This window comes from Protopterus annectens, chromosome 5.part0 (assembly GCF_019279795.1).
Source record: "Protopterus annectens isolate FY-2018-M chromosome 5.part0, PAN1.0, whole genome shotgun sequence".
NCBI lineage: Eukaryota > Metazoa > Chordata > Ceratodontiformes > Protopteridae > Protopterus > Protopterus annectens.
In genome coordinates this window covers 1,867,548,630-1,867,572,006 of record NC_056735.1, presented here as the reverse complement: position 1 = coordinate 1,867,572,006, position 23,377 = coordinate 1,867,548,630, and the positions used below count along the sequence as shown (strand labels likewise).

Here is a 23,377-nt window from a genome sequence, read left to right as displayed (position 1 = left end):
CTTGGGACCGCATGTGAGGAAGAACCAGTTACTAAAGAGCCTTATCTGGAAGGAGAAGGAATTTCCTGCCACTGCCATATGTAATCTTGAAGAATGACTTTCAGAACCCATTTGTCTGAAACAATAGGTACCAAACAGAAAAATGGAGATTCAAGACATTCTGGAAAACAAGGACCTGGGTGGGAGAGGGACACAAGGTCTTTTGAAGAGTCATTCATACTTGTTGGACTGTCTATGTTTTTGGACGTTCCGCGACTTACTTTTGAAACCCCCTGGCCATTTCCTCTTAAATGTCCGTTTACTTGCATTTTGTTGAGACTGTTTATTTTATTTTTTTTTTGCCAATATTTGATGAAAACATAGAAAATCCCTTAGAAAAATTGGAAATGGTGGCTAGAAAAATCAGAGATTCCCTGAATCAACTTGCCCCCTTTCATCACATTTTTTATCAACTCTGCAGCAGAGGAGGCAAATACTAAATCTCTCTCCAAGGGAGAATTTAAAATCTCATTTTATCATCATCTGGAATGTTTTGAGAATGCAACTATGACTCATACACATTACAAACAATGAGCAGTGATCTGAACAATAGAAAAATACTAAGGTATTTAAAGCAGATTTTCCCCACAAGAAGAAACTGCATATAAAACATTCCTCATACTTTCAAAATTAGTCATAACAAACTTTAATGTATGAGCCTGACAATTCAAAATTCTGAAAATCCCATAACTAATCAATAATTTTCCCATCCTTGGCAACAGTGGGATCTATTAAAGCTTTTGTTGCTGGGTTAGGTTTAGGAATAGTGTACAGCTCTGAAAGGCTGAGGAACTTTATACATGCTGTATGTCTTTTTAGGGCAGCTGGCTGACTTTCAGGTAAACTGCAGGCAGTAACACGTCATCTAAAGCAGACAGAACAGGAGGAATGGGCATAGATTCTGGAAAATTCTTCTGTAACAACTCTCAGTATTTTCTGATGGACTGACAAACCTCAGTTTTCTGAAAACACCGGTACATTCTAGCTAGTTTCAGAGAAAGAGAAATCCCTACAGAGACTATCAGAAACTGAGCTCTCTGAGTCTAAATCAGAAATCTGAGGAATAAACTCTGTACCTGTCCCTGCATCTTCCTGCTCAAATTCAGAATCTTGAATCTCGTCAGGAAAAGAGGAAAACGAGGAATCCCCAGCAGCAGCTGAAGGTAAACATTACCAGTCCAAAAAAGTTACTTTTTCGACAGAAAAACACAGCAAAAGTACTTTAAAAACCATAACTGCCCCACAAAAATAAAACAATTTAGTCACAGAAAAAATGTTTTCAGTTACTTTACGCCACTTTTAAATGGACAGAAAAAAATAAGCAGTCCATTTAAAAGCGAGTCTGTTAAAACGCAACACTCCTAGCTTTAAAATAACTTTCCTGAAGAGGAAAGTAATAAAACAATAACAAAATGAAAAAAAAATGGAAGGCTTTGTCCCCAAAGGGAATGTAGCTACCCAGCAAAGGAACGCAAAAGCTGACCATCAATCCTCAAAAGCCTCAGTGGAACGTACTCTTCGACAGCAGTAAAGCTCTGAAGGACTTCACACCCAAATTTGCCTTTTAGTAAGCTCAGCTCAAGCAACCTAACAAGTCTGAACTTGAGGAAGGTGCCTTGAAGATTTAGATACTGGCCGGTTGTTATAACCTTGACAAGATATAACCCATATTAACTAAGACTACTGCAGCAGTGATCAATACAATAAACAATCATGAGAAACGTGACTTGTTAGGGCCTCCAATAGCAGATCCACATCCAGTGGTAGACAAAGGAGGTAATATTACCGATAAAAAGTCACTCAGACTCACAGTGGACAGAAATAAGAATATATACTCAGAATCACAGAACAGAATTTCAGATATATAAACATGCAATTAAATTTACAGAAGATGCACAGATTCTCCTACTTAGTATTATCCATGTTAAAAACAAATTCTTAATGTATTAGATATATGTGGGGCAAATGTCCAGAGTCTAATTCTTTGGATGGCAGCCATCTTTCATGAAGTGTGGCCCATTACTACTGCAAATTTTGATGAACATAGGCCATAAAGAATAGATGAGGCTACACATCAGTTAAGAGAGATGACAACACTAGATGTGGTCTATTCACTTGAAACTGATCAGGGTGATGGTGTTCTAAAGGGAGACAGTGACCCTAATTCACACATAATCATAAGTACTACAAGACATAAGTTAATAAAGAACACAACAGTATACTGGAAAGGACAGTTAACGTTGGCTCTTGGAGGCAATGTTGGACAGTGACTTTGGGATGTGATTCAAACATTAACTCATTTAGGAGAATGATCAGAAGAAAGGCAGAAAATGCAAATAGCAAGGTGAAATAAAAAGAAACATTTTTTTTACATATTTTTTGAAACGGAGTAGCAGCAGATCACACTGATGGGATTAGACAGGGGAAATTTATGAGAAATTGAAAAAGAAGCAAAATGAACAGGAAGGAAACAAAAAGTTAAAAAAAAAACAAGTTCAGAAAGCCAAACAACCCCTGTACAAAGTGATCAAGAAGATCAAGCAAACTGGAATCCATTACAGCCTGATTTACCATCTGAAGAAGAATGGATGGAATGGTAGCAAAGACATTTTGATGGTAACAGAGAATGGGGAAAATATATGGAGTGAGAAATCCCAAAAGAACAAGTTGTATAACATGAAGAAGCATCTGCAGTTGCTAGGGGTAAAACGAGAGCAATCACACATAGACAGGTATCATTTTGTAGCCATTACAATTTACTGGTACAATGGACAACAGCAAGTCATTCCATTAGAAGTCATAAGAGGTGGAAAGAATTTGATGGAAGACTGTAAACACTGATAGGTATTGGAGGTGCAAAAATTACTGGGATAAAAACAAAGGTTAAATAGCCTTTAGGGATGGAATTACTATGTGATTTAGTGTGATCCCCTTTAATAGCTTCCCTAACAAAGCACATTACAGGCACAGATATTCTGACAGAGAAACTTATAGACTAAAATAAGACCCTTTAAGTTTGGGGTGTGGCACTACTCTCTCAATACAGTCATGGCTTTCATTCACAGAGAAGCAGAATGGGAGCTATGTGTATCCCACTGACAAAGACAGTAGTGAACATTAAACATTATCAAATACCTGGAAAACATGCTGATGGACAATGAATGTTCCAGCTACTGCCTTTTGAAATTCCAACATTACATTCAACAATTGTACAACATTTGATGACAGCAAATATGTCACAAACACAGTTATGGCTGTACGCAATGACAAAGCAATGTGTTGTACCCCAAAAATACCGAAGTGGTTGCATTTGACAGGGAATGGCAAAGGAGGAGTAAAAGTCTATTAGTAGAGGGTTGTCAGTACTTACCTTATGAGGATAGGATCAAACAGCAGTTAAAAAAAGCTTCAAACTTCAATAACACATATTACCCAAATGGTATTAGCATCACTTGACTCTGCTAAAGAATAGTTGTACTTTCCTCTTCATAGGATACGTGTGTTTGGGAAGCAGCTGCACTATTAAAGAGACAGTTCAGAGACAGACTGCACAATTGCAACAATCCTATTCCATTATGGAGCAGTAAAAAGAGTGCAACTTTAACAACAGAGCATGATTTTTACTGGTGGGTGCTACAAGATGAATTATTTATGGTTACTGCCTACCCTGCCTTACAATGCAACACAGACAAAGATGACATGCATCATACCTACTTGATATATACATCATGTGACAGAACTCCAGAGAAGTGTACTCTGGGCCTTTGGGAACCACTAGTATACAGCAGCATTGGATTCCTTGAAAGAGCTACATCTCCTTTAAATCCATCTAGTCTTTCTTACTTTGGAAAAATGATACTGCTGACACTGTTTCTCCCATAATTACTGTATTGAGCTATTAAATACTGCAGAATATAAAGCAGTGTTACACTTATCCAATGTATTATAATAACACTAAATATGACAAGCATTAATATAACCAGAACAAATTCCTTAATGGAAAACTGATAATTTACAATCAATTAAAACACTGCATATTATACACAGACCCTAAATTCACACAATATAAGCAAGATGTGTTGGTCACATTATTAGGAGCAACATAAATAGGTACTGGCCCACTTAATAGGGAAGAGAGTGCATTATGGAATTAATGTAGTCTATATAGGATATTTTTTACTTGCAGAATTACAACTGTAAGCCGATCGAGAGCAGTTGATAATGTTATAACTCAAATGGCAATGTGGAGATTTACCACATAAAAGTATACATTCATCATGTTACTGAAAACATATCTAAGGAATTAAGTCAAATATTTATGCATTGCAATCCAGTTTGCTGCAGATCAGAAATAATTAAACTTTGTTCAAACACCGGGGTCTAAAACAACCTCTCACTGGCAAGAGTGCTAAACTGTTTAACTGGTTAAGACCTGTATATTTACTTTATCTGAGAAGAATAAATTTATACACTGCAATCTCATTACTTATAGAGTCATAAGGGAACTGAATATGTATTACTGTTCTTTCTGTCCCTCCTGGCAGCAATACAGCTACACTGGAAGATATCAGACACTGGATATCCATAACAATTCCACAAGAAAAAAATACTAGCAGTAGGTCATGTGAATGCCAATTGGTTGGCCATAAATTCTAACTTCCCTACATGTAGCATGAACTTATTTGGTTTCACACGACTAATTATAATCCTACACATTAAAGCAAGACATCAAATTCCCTATTCGACTGGATCCCACTAGCCGACACGTGCAAATACACCACCACATGTACAATGTCTGACAATCTCAGTGATCATCTCCCAGTCTATACAACCAGACATCTCACACATTCAGTTAAACAGCACGTTTATAAAACAACACACAACCTTTCCAAATTTAGCCCGGAAATGTTCATTACTGCACTATCCTCCATTAACTAGAACTTCCTAAAATTCGTACCCTTAGATGATGCTATAAATGAATTCAGTACAACTTTGCTGAATATCGTAAATGGCTTTGCACCTGCTAAAAGGAACAGACTTATGACTTTCGGCTTTTCCCGGTTAGGGGTTGTCACAGCGGAACTCCGGTCTGCTCATGATTGGCAGTGGATTTTTATGGTGCCGAGTTGCCAGCCCAACCTTCAACGAAGGCACACCCATTCACGCTAGCACCTACCTGCTCGTCTTTAATGTCACTCAACCGCGAGGAGGACATGCAGACTCCACACAGAAGGCGCTCCAGCCGAGAATTGAACGGGAGAACCTCTTGCTGTGAGGTGACAACGCTAACCGCTGCACCACTGCGGAGGAACAGACTAAAAACAAATAACGCATTCTAGCTATCTAAAAAAAAGTAAAATGCTAATGCAGGAAAGAGAAGTATGAAAAGAATGGCAAAAAATATAAAACATCACAATATCTTAAAAATTTCAGAATGATTCTCAATCGTACTATAAAGCAAACTAACAAAGACAAAGCAACTATATAATAATAACTTTCAGAAAAATAGTAACACAACCCTAAAAAAAATTCTGGACAGCCATTAAAGAAATTTTGCATCCAGGACAAAAATTCAACCCTAACCCCTTTCCCAATAACCCATTACTTGAAACACAATACAATTCAACTCTTTATTTCATGGACAGTATATAGCATCTCTAACCATGGACTCCCCATCATCAAATGCTAACCCTGACCAGTAGCTATGTATCACAACATCCACTTTCACCTTCGCTAGACAGGGGTCCAGGGAAGTAAGTAGTGTGGGAAGAAATAGCCAGGGAATTGCTATGGCTAGGCTTCTATAGGCCCTAGGGCCGAAAGCCTAGTACCAACCTATGAACCTGTGCCCACATCCTATATAAAACTACTCAAACCAGTATGTATAAAGGACCAAGTTGCAGCTTCTAAAATACTTTCAGAATTCAACCCTTTCCAAAAAGCCATAGATGAAGCAAAGGCCTGGTAAAGTGGGCCATGAGCTGGAATAGTTTTGCTTTGAGGAGCATAAAAAATGGTAATGGTCTTAAACGAGCATTTGCAGATAGCCTGCTTTGACACAGGTTGTCTTTTTTTTTTTTTTTGGTTTGTTTTTTTTTACAGTCATAAGAAATGAATAATTGATCCAAACATCTGAAAGATTTAGTTGTGTCAAGCTAGTACCAGAGATGTATGTAGAGTATCCTTTCTCCCTCATTTTTGGGTTCAGAAAAGAAAAGAGGGAGATTTAGTTTGGTATAAACTTGGATGTTTATGCAAAAAAAAAGGATCAATTCTGACAGAAATCCTGTCCCTGTAGACAATGATAAAAACAGCTGTTTATAAGTACTCCCTACATCATCAAGGGGAAACAAACACAAAACATGCAATTGTTTCCCCAAAAAAATGTTAATTGCCTCTCTACAATGTTGCATTTACTGGACCAAGTTCAATAGTGTAGGACTTACCGTAAGGAGTAAAAAAGCTGCATGTTTTTAAAGAAGCTTCATAACCAGTGACAAGTTCTTCTATTATGGAAACCTGATGGACAAAAAACACATTTAGGTACACAAAATATAATCAACCTAAAATATTAATTATAATAGGAAACTAAAGTCCCCTCACTGAAAATGTTACTGGAAACAGATTATGCAATTTACAGCAAGACTAAACAGAATTTCACACCAGCTGATTATTTCTTCAGCCAACCAGTAATTCTGCTGTCCTAATTTCAAAGCCCATGACAGTTTTTCAAGCAGCATTTTAAATATTCTGATATTTCTGTTGATTTGTTCAGTTTATGAATGTCTGCACATCACTCCACTTGACATCTCAAACAAACTCCCCATGAACAAATCTATAAAATGATCTCTCACACAATACAGTAAACTCTCAGCTGACCAGCATCCATGGGGATTGGTAGATGCCGGATAAAAAGAAGTTATGTATTCACCATAATGTTTCATGTTTGTAGCCCATCTCGCCCTTCATTCTTACTGATGGGATCGGAGCCAATCCTTGGCTCCGACTCGGCCTATTTACAAGCTAGAAGTCATCTGGTTGGCTCGTGGCTAGGTAGGCATCCCATGGTGCACCAGTACAATCCCCAGATCTTGTTTGCTGCTAGCTAGGAGAAATAATAACCAACATACAGAAAGAAGCCAATAATAAAAGGTCTCCAGTGAATAATGATGATAATATTGTTCTGTCTCCAGGTACTTCCAGGATGGGGGTAGAAGGGTGGGTTCGTAGGAATGAAGGGCGAGATGGACTACAAATATGGAATGTTATGGTGAGTACATAACTTCTTTATGTTCTGTAGTCTTAGCTCACCTTCATTCTTTACATATGGGACAGCATCCTTAGCACCTTATTCTTGGGTGGCTCAAGGAAAAATACTCCTGAGTACTGTGGAACCAAAGGATGCTCTACCCCCCGGAGGTTAAATCCAATTTGTAATGAGTGATAAAAGTGTGAGGGGTAGCCCAATTTGCTGCTGCACAGATATTATCAAGTGGGACCCTGGCTTGAAAGGCTGCAGAGGTAGAATGAGCCTTGATTTTGAAAGGCAAAGGCCTACCCTCAGAGGTGTAAATGTAAGCTATACAGCTAGAGATCCATTTGAGAGGGTTACTTTGGAAACTGGTAAACCTGACCTGGATTCGGAGAAGGAAACAAATAACTGATCTGACTTCCTGAAGTCCTTAGTACGGTGCAAATAAAAACGTAATTGTCTATGAACATCCAAGTGATGAAACCTGTATTCTGCTGCATTGGAATGATTTGGAAAGAACACCGGAAGTTCTATGGAGTTGGTTCAAAATGCTATGGGAACAGACCTTGGGGACAAAGGATGGATTAGTACGAACAAATACTCTGTCTTTGTGAAAAATCAGATAAGGGTTTTTACAGATCGTGCTTGTAACTGACAACCTTCTGGCAGATGTGATATACACCAGAAACAAATTCTTCCAAGACAGAAATTTCAAAGGCGATGAATGGGAAGGCTCAAAGGGAGGAGACATCAATTTGGATAGCACAAAATTCAAATCCCATGAAGCAACAGGTTCTTGAAAAGGCGGTCTTAAAGTGGCACCTTTGAAGAAGGTTTTGCACAGCCTATGTGCATCAAATTACAATCTTGTATGCCTAGATGAAAATTAGAAATTGCTGCCAATTGAACCCTAATAGAGGCAGCCGCAGATCCCTGGTGGAAAAGCTCAGACAGGAATTCCAAAACCACCAGAATGGAGGCTGTATAAGGGTCAACTCTCTTTTCCTCAGCCCAGATAGAGAATCTCCTCCATTTAATGGAATATAGTCTCCTAGTGGAAGGTTTGTCCGCGGTGGTGGTGCTGCAGTAGCGTTGTCGCCTCATAGTAAGACGCTGTCCGGTTCGATTCTTAGCTAAAGAGTCTTCTGCTTGGAGACATGCGTGAATGGGCGTACCTTCGTTGAAGGTTGTGCGTCAGGCCTGGCAAGCCGTAACGTAAAAATCAACTGCCAATCATTAGCGGACCGGGGTTCCGCTGTGGCAACCCCTAACCGGGAAAAGCCGAAAGACGCAAAGTCTACTAGTGGAAGGTTTATGAGAGGACGTTAGGATATGAGACACAGAGGGTGAGAAGTCAAGAAGCCTGACTAGGGATGGAACTGGAGCAGCCAAGCAGTCAAATTGAGGGTGTGTAACACGGATGAAGCGAACCTGACATGTGCGTCAAGAAATCTGGCACTGGGTCCAGAATCCAAGGATTGTCTAGGAGAAGAGGCCCGAGGAACGGGAATCAAACCTGACGAGGCCAGTAAGGAGCAATGAGGATCAATTTGCTTCCCAGCTGTTTTGCTTTCTGAATAACCTTTGGTATTAGAGGAAAGGGAGGAAAAGCATAAAGGAGACCCAGGGGCCAATCGTGAAAAAGTGCATCTCTCAGTGACTCCCCTGGAGGAGGGATGAGGGAGAAAAAGCTGCTGCATTTGGCATTGATCGGGCTGGCAAAGAGATCGCAGTAAGGCTGTCCCCATCTGCAGAAAATTTGCTCCGCTATTTCCTGTTTCAGAGACCACTTGTAAGGCATCAAGATTGTCTGGCTGAGCTTGTCAGCTATCATGTTGGTTGTCCCTGGAATGTGTGTTGCCACCAGAAAACAATGGGAAGATATCGCCCATTTCCAAACCCGAATGGCCTCTCGACAAAGTGGGTATGATCTGGTTCCGCCTTGTTTGTTGATATACCATACTGCCGACATGTTGTCTGATTGTATCACAATCGTCACAAGAGGCAGAAGGTCGTGAAGTGCTTGCAACGCCAGGAGCACCGCCCTCATCTCTAGAACACTGACATGCAGGTGAACCCCGTGATCTTGTCATGTGCCTTGGACAGTCCTGCCTAGAGAATGCCCCCCCCCCCTATCTGTGAGGCATCCATGGTCACAGTAGCAATGGGTTGGCGAGGGACAAATGAAGTGCCCGTAGTTAACTGGTTGGGTTGAGTCCACCAAATGAGGTCTTTCTTGCAGAGGTCTGTCAGCAGCATGTGATGAGATAATGGTAGGTGTTGAAAGTACCACTGGGACGACAGCAGCCACTGAAGAACCTTCATGTGCAGTCTGGCTAGCGGCACTAGTAGTATGGTGGAAGTCATTGTCCCTAGAAGCTTCAGGATAGTCTTGGCCTTGACTTTTCGTAGGGGGAGAAGAAGTTGAATATGAAGACCCAGATTCTGTGCCCTTTCTACTGGCAGACGAGCTAACATGTCCACTGTGTCTATCTCTGCGCCTATAAAATTCACAAATTGCAAGGGCAATAAGGCAGATTTTTCCCGATTGATATAAATCCCCACTGGGCACAAAGTTGAATGATAGCATCCTTGGTCTGAAGAAGTACATGCCTGGTGGGGACACAGTCAGGAGCCAGTCCAGATACGGAAACACCTGGAATCCTCAACGTCTCAGGTGAGCTGTCACTACTGCCATACACTTAGTGAACACCCTGGGGGCTGTGGTGAGACCAAAGGGCAGAGCACAAAACTGGTAATGACTGGCTCCCAGCCGAAAGCGTAGATGACTCCTCGACACCCTGTCCATTTTTATGTGGTAGTAAGCATCTTGGAGGTCTATTGAGAACATCCAAGTGTCTTTCCCTAGTAACAGGAGAATGGACTGCATTGTCACCATCCGGAACTTGTCCTTCTTTACTGATTCGTTCAATCTGCTGAGGTCCAAGATGGGCCTCCAGTCCCCTGTACATTTTGGCACTAAAAATAATCTGGAGTAAGTTCCGGATCTTATTTGGTCTGCTGGGACGGTTTGGATGACTCTCTTTGCCAGCAACTTGTTGACCTCCACAGTTGCATGATCCCTGTGATTGGGTGCAACATCCAGGATCCTCTTGGGAACATAGGGTGGCAGAGAAAAGGGTATGACATAACCTCTGGTAATAATTCTTTGTACCCATTTGTCTTGAGTGATACTTAGCCAGGCTTCTGGATACAAAGAAACGCGACCCCCGACCAGCTTCAAAGAAGCACAGTCGGGCCCCAAATCAGGAGCGCTGGTAAGGCTGTCCCTGAAAAGAATTGTGGCCTCCCTGGTTTTGCGGTCCGCCCCTGCCTCTAGGGCGGTCTACCATTTCCTCCTCCTCATCTGCCTCTGAAGGGGGAGTCACCCTGTGCATCTTAGAAAAACCTGTGGGACTTCTTGAACCACATTTTACCACCTCTCTGACACCTACGGTATGGTCTAGAGGGGACAGTAAAACGTATTTCCATGGCAGAGAGTGTTTTTCCTTCTTGCTCGCACTGGGTGAGTGTGTCCTTTACCTTGGGTTCAATCTCCAGACCCTGGACCCAACCCAGTTTGGATTCATCAAGGGTAGATCATGTCTGTTAAACCTGGTTGACAGCTTTGAGAAGGTCACCAAGGCCATGGACGAGGAGAGACTCAAAAAGACTTGGAAAGAAACCTCCTATTTACAAAAGGATATTGAAATGGAGCAAGTTCCACGAGGTTAAGGATATGGAAATATCCGAACAGTGCAGAAGGTAATTCTGAATTTTTAAAAGAACTGCACATGTTATTTGATGGGCTACAAATGATGAAATTGATGATCAAATATAATATACAAGCATCTGATAAAATGTCTTAAGAGTTAGATGATCAAAGCCAAAATATACAGAAGGATCCAATGTTTACACACCATCGGCCAGATTACATTAATGTTTTCAGTAATGATGATAATGTTTGGCGTAATATTTTTGTGCGCAAAACCGGAGAGAGGAAGTGATGACACCGATAAGGTCACAAAATGAGCAGAGTATGCATCCACAGCAGGCATATTTCAACTATGAGAACATAAGGCATTCAGAGAGGTTGCAGGAAAAAGACCAGCAGTCCCATTTTTCGATGAATACCTACTGAGACTATGTGGTACAGGGAGCGAGACCCAAGAATGGAAGGAACCGAAGTTGGCAGCGGATGAATTGATGGATTTGGCATTGGCCTTGATGGATGAAGTAAGTGATGCAAACAAACTTTCCTTCATTCATGACAATGAAAACCTGTCTGTAAATGAAGTGGTCATGAATTGTGGTATGGTAGACTGTTCTCTAAGTAAAGGGGATGAAGTATACGGGGAACAGCAACCACAACAGTTTAAAGACTAATTGTTTAATAGATAAACACAATAACTGTGATGATTTTTATTAGAACGGATTTCGATGGACATTTTAATGTGTTTGATGAGCAAGAATTCAAGACTTGGAACAACATGATGTTTTTGAACCAGTTGTAATAGTAAATTATGCTAATGATTTTAAAGTGTATAATTATTCAACTAAAAGTATAGGTAATGAACATGTTAACTTGCTAGCTAAAGGTTTCACATGTATGTGCCTAGTAGAAGGGGTAAACTAGATAATACCCTGATAGATTTAAAATGTTTCACTCTAAAATTAAACTTGAAAGTGTGGTTTAACATACAGGATGATCCACAAACTGGGCATGAGAAGGTTTTAAAAAGACCAAGTACTTTTAATCCCCCATTAAATAATGTAGTTAGATTGCATGAAAAAGTTTGTGAAAAAGATATACGGAAGGCTTTCAGACAAAAACGGGGTAAACCTGTTAGTAATATGATGGAAATAGATGAATGGTTACTTACAGAACTGGCTGAGGATTCAAAAATACGAATTATGAAACCAGATAAGAGTAACGGGGTAGTTATCATGAATAAAGCAGATTATTTAAATGGAATGAATGCTCTTTTGATGCATGGGACATATATGGAGAGTTCCCTGATTGAGATACACATAACATACATGAAGATTGACCTATTACTGGATTATATGTTATATCAAGGACAAATTAGTGAAGAACATAGTTTCATGTTAAATAAACACCCCATGATACCGAATATCTTTGGGATACCTGAGGGTCATAAGGATTAAGGGACCCAAACTTTGACCCACTGTTGATGGGAAACATTGAAAAACATGCTTTATTAGCAAATACTTGGATGGTAAATTACAAGTTGGTCTGACAGCCTTTCCGTAATATTACTAGAGACTCATGGCAATTCCTGGATAGACTTCGGAAAATTCAGATGGACAGAGACATAATACTAGTCACTATAGCTGTGTGTAGTCTCTTTACAGTTATACCACATGGTGAAGGTTTAGTGTGGTCGGAAGCCCAGTTACAAAGAATTGGTCTATATGACCAAGACCAGATAAATTTATACATGACATTAATGGTAGTACTACTACAAAATAATTACATTTACTTCAAAGGACAATATTATAAGCAAAGTACAGGGGTAGCAATGGGGGAAGCGTGTGCCCTCATTTTTGCCAATTATGTCATGTCTTATTGGGAACAACAGTTCATAAAGGAAGGGGCTTTTTACTCCAAGATTTTATATTACACCAGATTCTTTGATTACCTTTTTATAATATGGAAAGGTTCTGAAAATGATCTCTATCACTTTTATGACTAACCACACAGTTGATTTTTTGCAATTTACTCATGTACACAGTACAAATATTTCACATGTAGATGTTGATTTAATAATAGATAATGATAACAATAAATTAGAGTCAGGAATTTATAGAAAACCAACATTTTCTAATTCTTATTTAGAATTTTCTAGTGGACACCCACACTTTCAAAAAAATCAGTTGTAAAGGGGCAGTTGGTACGGGCCGCCAGAATGGTGAGCTCTGATGCCAAATTTATGGAGGAAATCCAATTTATCTTACAGATGTTCAAAACTAGAGGTTATCCACAGGAACTTGTACATGGAATAAGTAAAGAGGTCATGCACAAGCGTATGGAGGGAATATATAGGCCCCTTTTAACAAAAACTAAAGGTGACAATGTGATGTTACACACCCTGGGACACATGAAGAGGAGAGAAAATTTTAGTGCAGGTTTTATAACTACTTTTAATCAGGATGCCTGTGAAGTCACTGAAATAATCCGGAACAATTGGGAGATTTTACATTTTGATTATAATGTGGGGCAAAAGGTGGGAAAGTTACCTAAAATAGTTTATAAAAAGGATAGGTCCTTTAAAAATATTCCACAGCAAAATAGACTCCCCTTAGGTGCACAATAAAGTTCCAGACAGTAGGACCTTTCACAAAAGTCTTTTAATCACACAAACAAATCGTAAAATCCAAAAACACGAAGCACATGAACGCTAAAAACTTTTAGTTATGTACTTACCATAACTTTAGATGTTTGGGATCCATCTCGCCTACATTCAATACTGATGGGCTCGGAGCCGATCCCTCGGCTCCGACTCGGCACGCTATGCTATAGAGCGAGGCCTCTTATTGGCTGAGCTATTTCTTATCCCAGGATACACCACCACTAATCCCCCAGATCTTGTTTGTCCGCATTCATGCACACATGCACAACTTGTTTATATAACATTGTTAGATGTTTCAAGATGAAACAACAGGATTCGGACCTTCTGATATCCTCTGATCTCCAAGGAAAGGGGAAGGAGGGTGGGTTATTGGGAATGTAGATGGATCCCAAACATCTAAAGTTATGGTAAGTACATAACTAAAAGATGTTATGTGATCCTATCTCGCCTACATTCAATACTGATGGGACAGCGTCCCTAGCACCTAAATCCTGGGTGGCTCATTGGAAAACACACCTGAGCACTGTGGAACCAAATGAAGCTCGTCCTCTAGATGCCACATCCAATTTGTAGTGGGAAATGAAAGTGTGCGGAAGACCATGTAGCCGCAGCACAAATGTCACTAATGGCAAGCTTAGAATGAAATGCTATCGAAGTAGCCATAGCCCTTGTAGAATGAGCTTTGACAGAGGTGGTAAGCTCTTTATTAGAATAAGAATAAGCTTGAGTAATACAGTCCCTGATCCATTTGGCAATAGTGACCTTTGTGATGGCTTTGCCCAATTTATTGTCCACAAAGGATACAAACAACTGATCTGTTTTCCTTGTTTGTTTGGTCCTATCTAAATAAAAACGCAACTGCCTGTGGACATCTAATGTGTGGAATATGAATTCCGCTTTGTTAGAATACTTCGGAAAGAAGACTGGAAGTTCTAATGATTGTTGTAGGCAGAAACTGGAACAAACTTTAGGGACAAAGGATGGATTTGGCCTGAGAGATACTCTGTCTTTGTGAAAAACCAAGTACGGAGGTTTTACAGACAAAGCTTGAAGCTCTGAAACCCTTCTGGCAGAAGTAATCGCCACCAGAAAGGCAGTCTTCCATGATAGAAATTTTAAATCACATGTCGCTGCCGGTTCGAAGGGGAAGGAAGTTAAGGCGCGTAACACCACATCGAAAATCCCATGCTGGAGCAGGATGAGAAATCGGAGGTCTTAAAAGCGCAGCACCTTTCAAGAAGGTCTTACACAATCTGTTGCTCATTAAAGGTGGGTTTATAGATTCGTGAAAATTGGAAATAGCTGCCAATTGAACCTTGATGGTAGAGACTGAAGAGCCTTGATTGAAAAGAGAAGTTAGAAATTTCAGTACTTCTGATACAGGAATAGTGATGGGATCCAGACCCCGGAGTTGAGCCCAAATAGCAAATCTTTTCCATTTGCTAGAATACAATTTCTTTGTAGCAGACTTGTGGGTCAAGATAAAATGTGTACAACTTCTGGATCCAATGTATGACTCCTGACTATAGTCGGAAGAGGAGGAGCCAAGCCGTCAATTTTAAGGTGTGTAGGGACTGGTGGAATAGTCCCGACTGATGAACCAATAGGTCTGGGATCTGATCCAGGAACCATGGACCTTCCAGAGCATATTTCCGAAGATAGGGGAACCATACTTGACGAGGCCAGTAAGGAGCAACTAAGATCATTTTGCTCCCCAAGAGAGATGCCTTTTGGATCACCCTGGGAAGGAGAGGAACTGGGGGGAAGGCATAAAGCAAGCCGGTGGGCCACGGACGGGCTAGTGCGTCCATAGGGCTCTTCCCCGGAGCCGGGGTGAGGGAGAAGAACTTTTTGCACTTCGCATTCAGTGGAGTCGCGAAGAGGTCGCAACACGGAACTCCCCATTTGCTGAAAATCTGATTTGCAACTGTAATGTTCAGAGACCATTCGTGAGGAGAGAGGATAGTTCTGCTCAGTCTGTCGGCTATCACATTGGACTTGTCCGGGATATGAGTAGCCACTAGAAAGCGTTTGGTCGACACTGCCCATTCCCAAACTCTCATGGCCTCTCTGCAAAGAGGATAGGATCTGGTCCCTCCCTGTTTGTTCAGGTACCAGACCACTGACATGTTGTCTGAGTGAACGGCAATTACACCCTGAGGGAGGTAATCGTGAAGGGCTTGAAGGGACAGAAGCACCGCCCTCATTTCTAGGATATTGATATGAAGTAGGGTCTCTTCTGGGTGCCATTTGCCTTGGACTGACCTGCCCAGGGAATGCCCCCCCCCCATCTGGGAGGCGTCCGTGGTCAAAGTGGCCACAGGAGGAGGTGGAACAAAGGGTCGTCCCTGATCCAGATTGGAGGGCACCAGCCACCAGCGAAGGTCCCGTTTGCAGGTTTCCGTGATCCATATGAGGTGACTGAGAGGGAGTTCCTGAAAGGACCACTGAGCTGAAAGAAGCCACTGGAGAATTCTCATGTGCAATCTTGCTAGGGGAACTAGAAGAACCGTGGCTGACATGGATCCCAATAGCTGCAGTACCATTCTGGCTGGGGCTTTGGATCTGGGAAGTAAGGCTCGAACTTGAGCCTGTATGGTTTGTATCCTGATAGACCCGCATTCGGTTTGAGTCTATCTCTACTCCGATGAATCTTATGCGTTGAGATGGCAGCAACACAGACTTTGGCCAATTGAAGGTGATTCCAATGGAATTGCCCAGTGATATCGTGGCTTGTAGGCTCCGCAATAGTAGATGCTTGGAGGTGGCAGTTAGGAGCCAGTCGTCTAGATACGGAAACACCTGGAATCCTAGACTTCTCAGGTGAGCAGTCACTACCGCCAAACATTTGGTGAACACCCTGGGGGCTGTGGTGAGACCAAAGGGCAGCGCACGGAACTGAAAATGACTGCCTCCTAGGCTGAAGCGCAGATGTCTCCTGGACGCTTGATGTACCATGATATGGTAATAAGCGTCCTTGAGATCTATGGAGCACATCCAAACACCTTTCTCCAGCAATGGGAGAATGGTTTGTAGGGTGACCATTCGGAACTTGGACTTTTTGACTGAATGGTTTAGAATGCTGAGATCCAAAATGGGCCTCAAGTCCCTAGTCTTTTTTGGCACCAAAAAGAATCTTGAGTAAGTCCCTAATCCGATCTGGTCTGCGGGGACCGGTTGGATGACTCCCTTTTGCAGCAGCTTTGAAACTTCTGAGGCTGCAGTTTCCCGTTGACTGGGTGGCGGGTCCGGGATTTTTTTGGACTGAGGTGGAGAGTGAGAGAAAGGGATGGCGTAACCTCCAGCGATAATTCAAAGCACCCATCGGTCCTGAGTGACACCTTCCCAGGCTTTTAGGTGCCTCGAAAAACGACCCCCGACTGGCTCTGGAGCTGCACAGTCGGGCAATCCCTCAGGGACTGTGAAAGGCTTAAGAGCCACGAAAGGACTCACGGTCTCCAGTGTTGCGAGGCCTCGGCCGCCTCTGGGACGGCGTCTTCCAGCAGAATTTCCCCCTCCCCTGCCTCTGGAAGGGGGATCGTCCTGCTGTGAGGGGTAAGACTTCTGAGATCTACGGAACCACATTTTCCCTCCTCTTTTAGCCTTGGGGTAAGGCCGAAAGGGAGTGGAAAATCGTGCCCCTACGGCAGTCAAAGTCTTACCTTCTTGCTCGCAGCGGGTCAGTGTGTCCTTTACCTTGGGTCCAAACAAGGAGGACCCATCAAAGGGGGCGTCGGCAAAGGAAGACTTAAAGGCCTCCGCAAAATAACACAGGCGGAGCCAGGCTTGTCTTCGTAGAGCAATGCCTGTACCCGCCGCTCTACTTGCCCCTTCGGCCGCATAAGAAATGAGCCTCATGGACGAGTTTGAAATGGACGACAGTGTAGCCAGCTGAGAGCCAACCGTCTGGGCCAGCTCCTCAGGCAGGTTACCCAAGAGGGTATCGGAAAGTTCTTTAATCAGATCCCTCTGAAATCTGGTAAAGTGCGTGAGATAGTTCAAGGACCTTAATGTAAAGGCCGCTGAACTTAGGGTGCGCTTACCGTACCGATCCATGCTCCTAGACTCCTTATTAGGAGGATGGACGGACGTCGAAGCCTCTGCTACATCTTGCTGGGTAGCAGATGCCACCACCAAAGCATCTACAGCCACACCTTTAGTCAGAAACTCTTTTTCCGGGGGTGCTGACAGGAACTTATTAGGACGAGCAGGCACCGGTTCCACAGAGTCTGGGTGTTCCCACGCCCTTTGACAGATCAAGTCCAAGAGCTCGTTGAAGGGCGGAGACACCCAGGAGGCGGAGGGCTGAGCCCCGAAGGCCTTAAGGAACACTGACTCATCAGCAGAAGGGGGTTTGGATTGCCAGCCACCTCGTTGTTTAAGGGCTTCCAGGATGTCTGCAAAGGAGACATCATCTGAGGACGACTTAGGGGACCCCTCTGCATCATCGAGATCAGTGTCTGATGTAAGAGATTCATCAGGGGAGTCAACGTGCTTCCTCTTGCACGATCTTTTCCTGGGGGGTTCCTCCGAAGAAGCTTCAGAAGGACCACCAGGAGGGGGGGAAACCCCAGTGGGGGTAACCTCAGGACCCGGGGCTCCGCTGTCTAAGGACAGGGGGACTGCCAAAACCCAGTCTCGGTATGCAGGGAAGGAGCTGGGGAGACCGTGGAGGTAGCCAAAGATGATTTGGCTAACGCACTCCTCATAGCCCTGAAGGCGGGACCACCAGAATCCTGGGAAGGTCCCACCTCCATGGCCACGACGGTAGATGGCACTCCCACAGCCGACGCACCGAGAGGAAGGCTTGGGACCGAAAACATCAGTCCCGAAGCATCCCCCCCTGGGCCAACAGAAGAAGTCCGCATACCGAACTCCGACTCAAGAGCCGGAGTTGGAGTAAGGGTCGGGCCCGACCCTAAAACCTCCATCGGTTCCACCAGCACCGGCTCCAACGGTGCCGAGGCTGTTGGAGGAGGAACCATAGTAGCAGGGTGGACCATCGGCTCCGAAGCCGAATGGGCTGGAGCCGAAACTAACTTTTGAAACACCGGAAACTGGAAAAGTCTTAGGAGCATCCTGTCGATGTCCGAATCAGACATCTTGGAGGATCTAGATGACACCGATCGGGTCCGAACCGATTTCTCCATTGGCTCCATAGAACTAGGGGACCGGCTCCGAATGGATTCGATTACTATCGGTTCCGAGGGAGATCTCAAAACAATTTCCCTCGGTGCCGATGAGGACTTCGGCGCCGAAGGGGAAGAGTCTGAGCCGGCAACCCTCATCGGCTCCAATATCAGTGGAGCCGATGAAGGTGACCCACCACTCGATGCCCCAGTCCTCTGCTCCGAAACCAGAGGGGTCGAGACTGGAGGCATCGAGGCAGACCGTTCCGCCCTCGGCTCCGAAGTCCGTGGAGCCGATGGAGAAGCCTGCCTAGGTTTTTTGGCAGTCGGTTCCGACAGACTGGTCGGAGCAGACGCTTTTTTCTTTTTCATAGGAGAGGAAGAGGAAGATAAAGCCTCCTCGAAGGATGGCTTAATCAACCCTTTTAAAATTAATTTATTCTTCCTCTCCTGGAGGACTCTCGATGAAAAGGCGTGACACACGCTACAGGACTCTTGTAGGTGCTTGGCGCCTAAACAATAAACGCACGAGGAGTGGTCGTCCGTTATGGACATTTTATAACCACACCTCGCGCACTTTTTAAACCCAGAGGGTCTATGCTCTTTAGACATGCTGACAAACCTCTAAGATTAATTACACAGAAAAAACTAAGCAAGTTTTAAGTTTAAATTTTTTTTTTTTTTTTTTTTTTTAAACAAAAACAATTCACTACTAGTAGCACAAACACAGAAAAAAGAGGGTCAAGACCCTCTAACTTAAGCAGGTACTTGACACAAAAAACGCTAGATAGTAAATAGAAATAGAAAATAGGGAAAGGCCCCTCTAACTTAAACGGGAAACCTTCCCTTAACGAAAAAACACAATTTCCTCAACAGATTTTCTTAAAACACACTCGTACCACAACAATAGCTGTTAAAACAGCTTTTGGGTTCAAATAAGCAAATTTCCTGACAGGAAAAGTCTGAATAAAACAGTACTTAGCCCAGCCAAGTTTGAGACCACGTCCTAGCTTGTAAGCGGCAAACGAGATCTGGGGGATTAGTGGTGGTGCATCCTGGGATAAGAAATAGCTCAGCCAATAATAGGCCTCCCTCTATAGCATAGCGTGCCGAGTCGGAGCCGAGGGATCGGCTCCGAGCCCATCAGTATTGAATATAGGCGAGATAGGATCACATAACATCATACGTTTTTGTTTGTAACACTTCCTCAGATGTGGGTTATTTGCAAAAAATGAATCCTTTTTATACTAACAGAACAGCAATGAGCCATTAACGTGTTAATTTTTAAAGAGATCAAAACACCAAAAGCTGTGGAATGGTAATGTATTACTTGTGTATTAAAACATGAACAAAACATTACAAGTTTGAACAAAACAGACTTGTTTGATATTTAAAATATAAAGATCCTTATAAATAATGCATAAAACAATAATAAAAAGTGTATATTTGTATAAACATTGTTAGAAACATTACTTGTAAACATTTAATTTTAAGAAAAGAAGCTTTCACTCATTTCAGTGCGTTATAATGCCATCTAATGACCATTATACTTCATTGCACCCTAAAAACAACTTGGATATGTATAAAGAAATGTTACTTGAGACTTTTCTTTTATGTTAAATAATACATGAAACATTTTTAAAAAGTAAGAACTGAATAAAATTAATTAAAATTGATATGAATTGTCTTCGTAAAATACCATAAATGAAATTAATACCTTACTAAAAATGTTAAAATAAATTGAACAAGTGCCTTACCTGATGTTGATGGAATAAAAAGAATATAAGGTGAGGACAGAGATAGTATAAAACATTGGCCCTATATTTAGACATTAAACTAAAAATAAAAAAAAAAATTATAAAAAAAAACATATGTAAAAAAATGTATGTATATACATATAAAAAATGCTTAATGATATACCCATATAAGAACATTTTGTACTATTTAAAATACAGTATTAAAATACATTAAAAATGGGGCTTATAATTTAGCTGCCCTCAATTTTAAAAGCAGGGCTATTGATATATTATCATTTAACCCTGGATGTTTATTGGCTTGTAAGCTGACCTGCCACCAAAGCTCCCTATACTCTATCCTTTCTTATCATAGGCCTCCCCTCTCATCATTCTTTACTTTTTCCAAGACAAAAAAGAAAAAGTGTGCATTTTCACAATTTTGAGTCTGCCTATATAGAGTGTTGGTTTCTTTTTTACTTTGTATATCATATATGTGTTTGTAGATTCTTCTTAAGTTTATGTTCTGTTTTTCCTATGTAAAAAGCCTGGCAGGCTTTACACTTGGCTAAATACAGCAAGCCAAAATCATCACAATTATAATATTCCTTCCCAATGTTGTATTTCTACTTTCTAAGTATATGGACTCATTGTTAACAATGTAAGCACACTGAGAACAGTGCCCACATTTATATGTTCCATTTTTTCTTTTACTACTAGGGCTGTTCGTAGTATTGTGTTCTAACAAATTCTTCAAATTATAAGAGTTCTTGTATACCACTCTTAACCTTTCCTTACTAGTTTTGTCCAAATCAGTAATGGAAGTGAACCATTTCCATTCTTCTTCCAATGTATTTCTCACCATAATTGAAGTTGCATTAAATTCCAACACAATAGCCCTGTTGAAATTTTCGTCCTGCTTATTTTTTCCTATTATTTCCTCATTTTTGCCCAAATTCGGTTTAAATTTCCCTGTTCTCCTTTGTAAAACTTCTTTTTCTATATTTTCCAAAAGACACACCAGACTTTTTTTGCCACAAACATTTGATTAAGGTGAAGGGAGGAACCATCGAGAGGAAATTGGCCAAACAAGGAAATTGACTGGCCAATTAACTCAACTGATTGACATTCTTACCCCCTTGTAAGCCTATCATTGGTCGATTTAGCTAAAAGGATCAACAAGGGGAAAAACCAGGAAGTACAGGGTGTTCACGAAGCAAAGCGCTGTACTAGTAATGGAAAGGAACCAAATGGAGTACAAAACAGTCAACAGACATTTAACCACTCAGACATTTTGCAAACGCCTGTAGTTCTTAGGGATGTGGAAAATAATAGGGAAGCTAGCAGTCATTCCAGTCCCAAAGTACGAGGTGGACATGTAGGGACGTTGGCAGGTTACAACAATGGTGCCAAAGGCATTAATCTTAAAGACTGGCTTCAGGTTAGTTAGTCTTCTAATTTCAAAGATAAAAAATTCACAGAAGCCAGTGACTTGACACCTCTAGAAATATGTTGGACAAATTTGAAAGACTATTGTTTAAATTCAAAGGTCTGGAGATAGAAAATGGATACTTAAAGGAATGTATTGCAGAACACATTGTACCAAAAGGTTTGCGTATATGTAAATATCCTAACAATGTTGTGCCTGACAGTATATTTCATAAAGAATTGATAAACATTTTTAACAGATATGGGTTAGAAGTTTTAAGAAGTATGATAGAAGATAATGAAAGAGTAAAAAATGATTTACTTAAAGAAATAGATGCTATAAATGAATCTATTAAAAATGATTTGATGTTTGGTGTGTCGGAAGAGAAAGAAAAATAGTATAGTATTAAGGGAGCAGTTGATGAACAATATAATGAACTTATTAGAAGGAAAATAAAGAAATTAGAAAGAGATCCGAGTATAAAAATAATACCAGTTACCCCAAACCCAAAACTAGGTATAGGTTTTGGGAAAGGGATTCTAGAGAATTTAGGGAAAGTGATGTATACAATGACCCCCCAGGTGTAGGTGAGGACATTAATGATTTAGATGATTTCAACGAATATCAATCCTTAAGGAGGTCAGAAAGATTAAGGAATAAAAATCAATATCATGAGAATCAACAGAATTCAAATTTTTGGAGGGGAGGGAGAGGTACCAATTCAAACAATGCCCCCCCCCCCCAACTTGGATTTAGAAAGGATTGTTTGTGACAAAAATAACCCATATAGGTTTATTAAAGGAGCTTTTAGTATTTATAATTATACTTCTATAGAATTACAGGATGCTCATTTCAACTTACTGTCTAGAGGTATTAAATTTATACCACTTAGAAAAAGGGACCTTGCTAAAACTTTAATAGATATAAAAACTTTTCTTAGGAAAATTCATTTACAAATCTTTTTTAACCAGGTGAACACCATGGGATCTGTTAAATTAGTAGAAAAGAGCACATTTAACCCCCCACTGCATCCACAACTTAAAAACTTTGAAAGTTTGGTTGAAACTGAAATTAGGAAGAAATTTACAAAAGTTGGGTATAAAGCCAACTTAGATGAGAAAGAAAATTCAGTTTTAAAGGAACTAATGAACAATTTAGAAATTAGAGTTATGAAACCGGACAAGGGTGGGGTGATGGTATTAATGGACTCAGGTATGATGGTAAAATGAAAGAGATTTTGAGAGATACCTCTAGATACTGTACTATTTCTAAGAATGAAATTAATATAGCTTACAATAGAGTGGATATGGTGTTAGAAGACCTATTAGTTGAAATTTTAATAGATAAGATGTATGCATTTTTAAAAGTGGAGAAACCAAGGATACCATCCATTTTTGGTATTCCTAAAACACACAAAAATG

General features: G+C 41.2%; 1 protein-coding gene across 1 annotated transcript in view; it reads right to left on the bottom strand.

The window, feature by feature from the left end:
• Positions 1-23,377, bottom strand: part of NAA16 (N-alpha-acetyltransferase 16, NatA auxiliary subunit) — a 2,694,704-nt gene that overhangs the window by 1,582,501 nt on the left and 1,088,826 nt on the right. The window contains exon 10 of the mRNA XM_044071699.1: positions 6,486-6,558. Within this exon, the coding sequence (XP_043927634.1) occupies positions 6,486-6,558 (73 nt within the window). The remainder of the gene's footprint in view (positions 1-6,485; positions 6,559-23,377) is intronic.